This window comes from Scatophagus argus, chromosome 12 (genome assembly GCF_020382885.2).
Source record: "Scatophagus argus isolate fScaArg1 chromosome 12, fScaArg1.pri, whole genome shotgun sequence".
NCBI classification, from domain to species: domain Eukaryota; kingdom Metazoa; phylum Chordata; class Actinopteri; family Scatophagidae; genus Scatophagus; species Scatophagus argus.
In genome coordinates this window covers 21,264,433-21,274,798 of record NC_058504.1, presented here as the reverse complement: position 1 = coordinate 21,274,798, position 10,366 = coordinate 21,264,433, and the positions used below count along the sequence as shown (strand labels likewise).

The window sequence follows — 10,366 nt, the reverse complement described above, 5'->3', positions numbered from 1 at the left end:
ATCCCTAGCCAAATATGAAGTTCTTGATTGTGAAGCACAGGAACAACTGGGATTTATTAATATGGTGGAGAGGGAACCATCCCCAGAAAGATAAATGAACAAGAGAGTGCTTTGCATGGGACCAAGTGAAGTTTGAGCGTGAGATGCGTCTTTCAGCACAGTGTCTGGCTCTTTGCTGTGACACCTTGTTGGGAGTGCTTTCCATGCTGCCGCTGGAAGCTCAAGAAACAACGAGCAGCAGACTAAGTGATGATGGATTGTTTGTCTTTGATCTGCTGATACATGTTTGATCAGTCATTCATCTGTAATGGCAAATTAAGCTTAATTCAAAACCAGAAAAAGTGTAGCATCAAGTCTGGTTTGAATGTTATTCTTTTCTCATGTATCTGGTATTTTATGTCTTCTACTTTCTTGCTAACAACACCAGATTTCTGGTATTTTTTCCAATGTGGATTTCATTTTGCATTTGCATTCTTCTCCTCGCACTTTCTTAGTTTGCACCAAGCTGGAGAAATTCATATGATAAAAAATTTGCAGTTGGAGTACACCCAGATTCATATGTAGCTGCCAGTTTGTTGGCTAACAAAAAAAAAAAAGTTGGAAAGCGTCCTAATAATGAACAATGAAGACTTGTCGCTGGAGGGCTATAAATTGGAAACTCCAGTTGTGACGATCTTGGCAGGTGCAAATGTCCAACACCTTCCTTTCAACTTCAAGAAAATAGCATACATCTTTTAAAAGTTCTTTCCTGCATAAATAAACATTAAATGAATATCTGTGTGGGAACATTACAGTATAGTAACAAGAAGAGTTGGAAATTTTCTGATTCAACAGTAATCCAGAAAGGCCTGAAGTGTGAACATGCCTGAGAGAGGTTAAGTGGCCCTTCAGTCTGTGTCATTTAAAAAGGCTTTAATGACGATCCCACAATAACAACAGTAACACTGTCACAGACACTCACCTCTTTTATAGTGCTTGCCTCGGCTCCTAGAAGGATTGATGCGTCGCCATAGCAACATTGACCCTTAAAGTCTCACTGCAACTTGAGCCAGGCCTAGATTTATGGGTGTTTTCAGCTTGTTACAGCAGATTTATCTTCACAATAAAAAAGAACAACAATCTGCAGAAATCATTAAGGGGAGTCTGTTGGAAACTCTGAGTTAAAGGCAAAGGTGCTCCAGAAGCAGCTCAAAAATAATGTTGATATGATAAAGTATAAACACTTGGATGTTAAGCAAAAACCCTCTTGAAAAGCACTTTTGGATTTGTCTATGAGTGATGGCATATCATGTATAGTTTTGCTGTTTTTACAGAGAAACAGGCCCAAGAGGAAACCAAGTTTGGTCCAAATTAATGCTGTATACCTCTGATTGGGATTTTTTTCCTGCAGCAACGTTGACAAAGTACATTTTTCTTTTATAGGACTGTGTATAGGTGCTTTCCTTACTGGATCAAACTGATTCGTAAGCTGCACTGATTCTGATTGAACATCTAGGAAGAGAAAATTCTACTTTATGCCTCATTTTGAGGGAATCAACATCCTCGTCGTCTTTCTCTGAATCACTCTTGCGTGTCTCTTACATGTGATGAGACAAAGATATTCAAAACCCCAAGATGTTCTCTGGCGCCTCGAAATGTTACTCAAGACTTCTCCAAGAATTTGAATGGATGTCATTGAGGAATGGTCTGTAGTAAGAGATGAAGTTATTAGCATAGCACACTGATAAAGACAGATGACACAAGGAAAGTGGTGACGAGGAGTTGGAACGGTAGAAAATAGTCAGAAGCAGGACAGGGGGTGACTGGTATTTTAAGAAGGACGTCTTCATTTCTTCCTGGCGACGTGAGTGATTCTCTTCCATTTGCTACGGTAGGAGGCTGCGTGACCCTGAAGGGGCAGTCCGGCTCACTGGTCCTTCTCCAGGGCAGCCAGCAGTGCATCCCTTAAGGATGCTTGACCGGCCTACAGTCACACACTCTGTGGTCAAGCCCTGGGCAGGGGGATTTGAAATGTGACAGCATAATCAATTTCCATGATTCATGATCACCCCAAAAGGAGGGCATGCTGAGGCACTAGGCAGCTGAAAGAGGAGAGCAGAAGGGGAATGCTGACAACAGCAGTCCCAAGAACGTGTAGAGCAGTGGATACTCTCTGCTTCTGGCTGTGTTACTCCTGTTTGTTAGATCTTCCAGAATACATAACAATAATGTGAGACTTTATTGATCCCAGTGGGGAAATGCTCTTCTCACTGAACGATCTCTCGAGTCAGAGCACAGGGTCAGCCTCAGAACAGAGATGCACCATGGAGCGCACAGTGATTCAGATTCACATTCATGAAGATTATGATGCAAGGAACCACCTGCACTGTTTTGTGCTTGTGCTGCTTGAGCTATGGAGGTTTGGATTGAATCAACAACTCTAGTCACTGCCACAAAAAGAGTGTACGTAAGCAAATAGCAAATTCATCGCCAAGTACAAATTATAACCTTCAGCTTCAAGAAAAAGAAATTTTTAAAAAATACCGTGTCTCTGATGTTACAGTCATGATGTCATATCCAGCTGACATTAGCTACGAATCTTAGAAGGCAAGATCCATTCTTTAAATTTCACAGAAACTGTTGCTAAAATCTTAGTTACCTGTGGACTTAAACTTCTTGGTATTTTTTTAGCCCCGAATGTACAATATTGCTCCTACATATTATCTAACTATATGCTTACTGTCTCTGTGTGCAGTATTGAACATAGACTACAAGTTTTAGAATATTTTACGTTTCATTTTGTGCTATAACCCAATATAACTACTAAATTTGTATTTATAATCTGCATGATAGTACAGACACAGATATCAAACATGTGATTTAAATAACCATTTAAAAAACTAAATAACTGTTTTTCAGATAACATTGTATGGCTCTGTTGAACAACACATTCTTAGTGGTGGAGTGATTGTAATTTCTTTGAATTTCTGACTTTGCCAGTTGTCGTGGAAATTTTTCTCTTTGCTGCTGGTGAATAATGAAATAGAGACTTCTGCCGGCCGACAAGGTTTTATTTTCTTTGCAAAGAAAAGGTCAGTCAACACGCGAGCGGTCAAAGTGAAGAAAGACCCCGAGCATGGGGAGACCTAAACATTTATACATGAGGGACAGCCCCTCATCATGTGTTTTACAACCTTTTGTCTTAATTCGAGGGGCACCCCCCTCCTCTCCCAAGATATGCTTCTGACCTCCTGCTGGTGTGCTTCACCCCAGGTTGTCCTGCATGACCTCGCACCTAGGTGCAAAAGTGGGTTTTAGGGTTCACATCCTACAGAGATAAGAGGATCTTGTACCTTATCTTAACAGCAGGGAGGTTGAGTGTCCCAAATAGGTTTGTGGGACTGTGGGAATGGGGAGGTTGTGTGTCTCTCGTGACTGAAACAATGAAAACTGGATTTTTACCATTACAATTCTCCCTTTTGATTATTTAATAATCATTAACGAATTTGACCTGATCGCCAAATTTCAGGATACACGGTGCAGGTGAATGTTGTATTTTGTCCTTCTGTAAGAGTGACAGTTTTGGCAGGTTTGTAGGTGTAGGCTTCTGTTAGCACAGTCCAACATGCTAGGGTCAGGGTCAGGTGATACATGGTGTTTGTGTTGTTGATCAAACCGGGGGTCTAGTTGGTGGTTGCTGAATCTACGGAGTTATCCCTCGTGTCGTGCTTTTTTTGCGCTTGTTCGTCCTCGCGTTGTCCGTCTCCGCGGCGTCCGTCCTCACGTTGTTCAAGTCGACAGCTGGATTCCTCTGTTGGTTCAGGGACCTTTTTGCAGTGGCTGGCGTGAACCCACGTTGCTCTCTCAGCGACCTTCACTGCCGTGTGTGTTGTCAGGAGTACCTGGAATGGGCCTCGCCAGCGTTTGGAGTGCCAGTGTTTTCTCCTGAAATCTTTTATCACCACCCAGTCGCCAGGTTGGAAATCATGCAGTGGTGTGGAGGCTGGTTGTGGAAGGGCTGATTTCACCTGCGTTATGTGTTGCACAAACCATGCATGATTGACAAAACTTCTGTGCATGAACTGAAAAACCTTTGGTGAACCAGTGTCGAGTTATGATATCCAACATCCCCCCTTTTGACACGTGGTCCAACCCATGTGTCAACTTTGCAAAGTGAGGAAAGAAATGTTTGGGCAGACAAGGTTTGCCGTCGGGTCCTCGCCACACTTCTTCTTTCTGTGTGGCACCACAGCGTCTCCACAACGTCTTTTCTTGTGGTGTGGCAAAGGTTTGCATTGCTGTAAGAGAGCTTGGAATAGAGACGGGGGTTGAAGCAAGCAAAGGATTAAGGATGGTGGGCTGGAGTGCAGCTCTTTTTGCAGCAGCATCAGCTCTCGCATTCCCTAGGGAAACCAAATCTGAGTTGTTAGTATGGGCAGGGCATTTGCAAACAGCAATTGAAGTTGGGAGCAAAATGGCATCTAGAAGAGCTGCAACCTTGTCATGATGGAGAATGGGTTTTCCATCAGATTTTAAAAATTGTCTGTGTTTCCACAGAGTACCGAAATCATGTACCACACCAAATGCATATCTGGAATCAGTGTAGATGGTTACAGTCTTGTTGTTTGCCAGTTTGCATGCCTCTGTCAATGCTGTGAGTTCTGCTGCTTGTGCAGAATAGTGAGAGGGAAGTGAGCCTGAAACAAGAGTTTCATGATTAGTGACAACAGCAAATCCAACTCTGTTGCGACCTGTCTGTGGGTCACGGGAGGCAGATCCATCTACAAAAACAACCAAATCAGGATTAGTTAATGGAGTTTCTTGCAGGTCCGGTCTTGGAGAGCAGACCTGTTGGAGGACGGCAACACAGTTATGTTCTTGTCCATCGTCAGGTGTGGGAAGGAGAGTGGCAGGATTTAAAACATTGCATCTTTTTATAGTGATGTTAGGCATTTCTAAAAGCACAGTGTTGTATCTTAACCATCGTGCTGTGGAGAGATGAGAAGTTTTTTGTTCGAGCAAAATCATGGACACAGCATGTGGGACGAGGAGGGTCACATCAGAGTAGCTCACAATGTCTCGGGAGGCCATGATTGCCTTTTCAGCAGCAGCCACAGCTCTGAGACATCTTGGGAGGCCTGCAGCCACAGGATCTAGTTTTGAAGAAAAGTAAGCTACAGGCCTTAGTCTATTTCCGTGATCCTGCAGCAACACAGAAGTCATGTATCCATTTTTCTCGTCTACCGTTTGAGTGAAAGATTTGGTAGGATCAGGTAGACCTAATGTTGGGGTGGTCTGTAAGGCAAGTTTCAGCTCAGTGAAAGACTGTTCTGCTTCAAGAGTCCATGTGATCTTATCTTGTGATTGTAGACCTTTGCCATGAATGAGGGAGGAGAGTGGAGCTTCAAGAATGGCATAGTTTAAAATGAATTGTCTACAATAAGAACACATGCCCAGAAACGACATCATTTGTTTTTTTGTGATGGGTTTTGGAATATTCTGAATTGCATCTACTCTTTTTGGTGAAAGAGTCTTCCCTTCAGAAGTGATGACGTGTCCTAAGAAAACAACCTTTTCCTGAACAAACTGAAGTTTGGACAGACTGGCTTTGTGACCAGTGTTAGCCAGATGCTTCAAGAGTTTTACTGTGTCGGCTTCACATTGCTCTTTGGTTGGGCTGCAGATCATAAGGTCATCAACATACTGTAACAAAGCAGAGCCTGGGGAGAGAACAAGAGGTTCAAGACTTTGTCTGAGAGCTTCATTATAAATGGTGGGGCTTTCACAGTAGCCTTGGCATAGGCGAGTGAATGTGTAGCCTCGTCCATTGAAATTGAAAGCAAACCAAAACTGGCTGTTAGGATGAACCGGAACACTGAAGAAGGCATTAGAAAGATCTACCACTGAAAAGAACTTTGCGTTAGATGGAACCTGAGACAGGATGGTATAAGGATTTGGGGCGTTTGGTGCTCTGGGTTGGACTGCTGCATTCACGGCTTGCAGGTCCTGAACGAAACGCCATTCCGTTGGTTGATCTTTATCTCTGATTTTCTTGACAGGGAACAGGGGTGTACGCACTGGGGAGTCATCACAGGGAACAATTACTCCTGCCGCTTTTAGAGACTCAAAAACGGGTGTTATGCCCTCAATGGCTTCTTGTTTAAGCGGGTATTGAGTCTTGCACGGTCTAAAGTCTGATTTCGGAGTAATCACAACAGGTTCACAATTTTTAATGAAACCAACATCATACTTACTAACAGCCCACAGTGTCTTAGGGACCTCCTGTAGGGCCGTAATAGTGTTTGCTTGTTCTTCAGACAGAAAAGAGAAAGATTTAGAAGCGCTTTTAGCTACCAGCTGGATTGTTCTTTGAGTGTGCACACTAGATGATAAACTCTTAGAAAAACACTGCAGTGTAGGTGAAAAAAAATTCGATCGATCGGATGTTTCTTGCCAATCGGCTGCGCGCTGACATGATTTTACAAATGGGCCCAAATCTTCGCAATCATCGGGTGTGTGTTTTGTAAGTGTGATGTGTGGGACCGAATGGTCTATGGTATACATATCACATTGGGCTGGTGTGAGAGAAACTGATATAACACATTTGTGTTGTGTCCAATAAATGTGTGTCAGTGTGAGTTTATCAGACCTCTCTCTCAACCAGCCTTCCTCATATGGCTCATCAGGTCCTGTTGACACATGAGAGGTACAATGCAGATCCTCTGGTGTCATAAAGTCTATTGTCGCTGTTGGAACTATCTCCCTGGCTAAGGTGAGAAGCTCAGATGCAGTTGATGGCTGCAATTTCCATTGATATGCACATTGTAGATCTGGGGTGTGATGAACAAAGGAGTGTGAAAAGTTTTGCTCCAGATCAGATAATCTGTGAACTTTGACACCCTCTGGGGTTGAGATCAGACAAAGGCCTAATTTGCACATCAAGTCCCTTCCCATCAGGTTAATGGGACAGACTTTTGAGAGCAGAAATGCATGTTTAAAACTTATATCTGGCCCATCTGCACATTTGAGTGGGACAGTAAAGTTCTCTTTAATTGTTTGACCTGATGAACCAATGGTGTACACGTAATATCCACTCATTTTTGGCTCTGTATCAAACTCTAACGTTTTTATCACAGAACGTGTGGCTCCCGAGTCAACTAAGAATGTAATCTTTTGTTCTGCAATGGTTAGCATATGTTGAGGAAACCTCTCGAAATTAGCAGATGTGTACTGAACATACGTTAATGCCACTGCATGTCTATTGTCTGGATTTTCAGCAGATTGTATATTAATCTGCTCAGTATGTGTGAGTGAGTATGGTGCAGTACCTTCCTTCGATTTCACAAGTTGGTTTGGCTTGTCAGCAGGAGTCCATCCCTCTCCGACAGCCCTTGACCATTTTCAGTCCGATTTGTCCACTGGAATCGATGAAGTTTTTCTGGGACACTCATTTTTCCAGTGTCCATATTGACCACAGATGAAACAAGCATCCTGTGTAGGTCTTTTTCTATGTCTGTGTCGACCCTGTGCTCTTCCTTTTTGTTCATGGTTCGGTTGTTCACGTCCTTGGACTGTGTTATACATGGTCATTGCTGCCATGTGAAGCTCCTTCTGTGTTGTCTCTTCTTTTTTCTTTTTCTTTGAGAGTATTTGGTCGTGGGCGTGTATGGCATGTCTGCGAAGTTCTGACAGACGTGCGTCGTTCCATCCAATACAGGAACTTTTAACAGCTGAGGCAATGTCTGGTTTTAGTCCACTTAAGAAACTGTTGCAAAGATGAATTTCCCACACATCCGGAACATTGTTTGGTTCGTCAGGTAGTTGCAGGCCACTGTAGGTGTTGAATACCTCTGTCAGGCGGGTGAGATATTCGTCAGGGTTTTCATTATCCTTCTGCTTGCAGGCAGTGATTTTCTCCATGTTGATTTTTACAGGAAAAGCTTGAATAAATGCATCACAGAGAAGACGGACAACATCTCTATAGTGGGCATTAGATTCATGTTCCCAAGTGATGTGCTTACAACGGATATCAGCATCTGGGAATTTCCCAGCTATTTTTTGCCAATCTGTGGGTTTCATCTTGGTGATTAGGAGTCTTTTTAGTTCATTTACGGTGGGTTTGAATTCTTGGCAAAATGTGGAGAATTGCTCAGCAAACATTTTGCCTGATGTTGTTGGGCTGGGTAGATGTTGTGAGGCTGCTGTGATGTCAGCAGAAGTCCATGGGCGGAAAACCAACGTTGTACCTTCTGGTCCAGATACTTCAACCATGGGCATGTTGAAGGCTGCATCTTGATTTGGATTACGTAGTCTGTGTGCTATTGGAGAAGCTGCTCCTGTGCTTGTCTGTGGCGTGATGGAGTTTGTTTCCCTTCCTTGGTTGGGTGTTGTAGTGTTGTATGGTGGTGGAGCTGAAAGATGGATGGGTGGGCTGCCGTCAAGGTCTGGGTCCAGCTTCAAAGCCGCCAACTGTGGAAACAAAGAAGAAGTCTGCGAGTCTTGTGTTCCTTTTGTGTGTGAGATTTGCTTTTCATTTGTTTCAGGGTATTCACATGGAAAAGGGAGTTGTTTCTGCACTGTTTTCCTACTTCGCATCTCTGCTTCCCCTTTCCACATCTGAAGACATTTTTTTTTTGATCTTCTATGTTTTCTAATTTCCTTACAGAAATCGTATTTTTCCTTCTCATTTCTTGTTCTTTTTTTTTTTTTTTTTTTTTTTTTTTTTTTCAGTTTTTCCTCTAATATCGATATGTTTTTTAAACTGAGAGATCCCCCTATTGGGAATCCAAACTCAGCTGTCCAGACATTCAAATATTTTAAACTTTTATCCTCATATTTCCTTCTCATGATATCCACAATCGGCCCCTCCGGAGGACCCACCTCAACAGAGCTTTTACTCCCCATCCCGAAATGGGGTTTGTGCACAACCAATTACGATACAGACGTCTCTGTAAAGGATCACTTCGTTTAAGGAACAAGTGATAAAGACCCGGTCACTTCGTTTAAGAAAAGACCTGACCACTTCGTTTAAGGAACAAGTGATAAAGACCTGGTCACTTCGTTTAGGCTACAAGTGAGAAAAACCAGTCACTTCGTTGTAAGGAACAAGCGAGAAAAACCTGGTGTCATTCGTCGTTTCGTTTGGGCTACAAGCGATAAAAGCCAATCACTTAGTTTCTGGACACAAGTGATTACAAAAGACCCCCCGCTTCGTTTAGGCTACAAGCGATTAAAAGCAGAACGATTGTGGATATGTGAGAAACAAACATGTAAAGCCAAATTTTACCCCAATTTATAAAAAAGAAATAAAAATAATTTGTCAATATTTCAGTGCTCACCAGATGAAATTTGCTGAATTTTGTTGTTGTTCGTGGAAATCCCAGCGGCGACGATCCGGGGCGTTTGCGGTCAGTCCTCCCTTCTCAGAAGAGGATTTTGAGGTTGGAGGCTGAGAAGTTTTGTCTCCCAGGATGGCCTGTCACTGTCCGCGTCCCGTCCCGGACGATCGCTCGAGGGATCCCACTTCTGACACCAAATTGTCGTGGAAATTTTTCTCTTTGCTGCTGGTGAATAATGAAATAGAGACTTCTGCCGGCCGACAAGGTTTTATTTTCTTTGCAAAGAAAAGGTCAGTCAACACGCGAGCGGTCAAAGTGAAGAAAGACCCCGAGCATGGGGAGACCTAAACATTTATACATGAGGGACAGCCCCTCATCATGTGTTTTACAACCTTTTGTCTTAATTCGAGGGGCACCCCCCTCCTCTCCCAAGATATGCTTCTGACCTCCTGCTGGTGTGCTTCACCCCAGGTTGTCCTGCATGACCTCGCACCTAGGTGCAAAAGTGGGTTTTAGGGTTCACATCCTACAGAGATAAGAGGATCTTGTACCTTATCTTAACAGCAGGGAGGTTGAGTGTCCCAAATAGGTTTGTGGGACTGTGGGAATGGGGAGGTTGTGTGTCTCTCGTGACTGAAACAATGAAAACTGGATTTTTACCATTACACCAGTCAACTTTATTTTCTTGCCATAGCAGAGTGGATCGATGAATAAAGTATCAATTTGTCTGCTTTATTAGAACTGTGACTTCAAACAGTCATGTTAGAAGAGTAAGTTTTATTCTAAAAATACATTGAATGTGTAATGCAGCAAAAGTGTGCACCTGGAAAGTTGAAAAGGAAGAAAAAATAAGTCCAGCCAGGCTTGGCATTCAGTCAAATCGGACCAGGTTTTTATTCCATGTGTGGTATAGAGCCAGACATCTGAGTAAAGGACATATTTGCCATGAACCGTGTTATCCTTGTAAAACCCTGGGTTTATGTTTTTTGCCTTGAGAAACTCTGTCAGAAGAACTGAATTCTGGAAACAGGAGGAAAAGTCTGCTAAAT

The 10,366-nt window shown here is 43.0% G+C and overlaps 1 protein-coding gene across 1 annotated transcript; it reads right to left on the bottom strand.

Moving 5' to 3' along the window:
- Positions 1 to 2,985: 2,985 nt before the first annotated feature.
- Positions 2,986 to 9,979, bottom strand: LOC124068476. Its single transcript, XM_046406764.1, has 2 exons — positions 7,308 to 9,979; positions 2,986 to 4,007 (listed from the first exon to the last, which is right to left on the bottom strand). The coding sequence occupies exon 1, from the start codon at positions 8,881 to 8,883 to the stop codon at positions 7,381 to 7,383; it is 1,503 nt and encodes a 500-aa protein (XP_046262720.1). The 5' UTR covers positions 8,884 to 9,979; the 3' UTR covers positions 2,986 to 4,007; positions 7,308 to 7,380.
- Between the last annotated feature and the right edge of the window lie 387 nt (positions 9,980 to 10,366).

What these genes read in the sequence shown, in the direction of transcription:
- LOC124068476 (XM_046406764.1), bottom strand. Translation starts at nt 8,883, where the DNA reads ATGGGGAGTAAAAGCTCTGTTGAGGTGGGTCCTCCGGAGGGGCCGATT.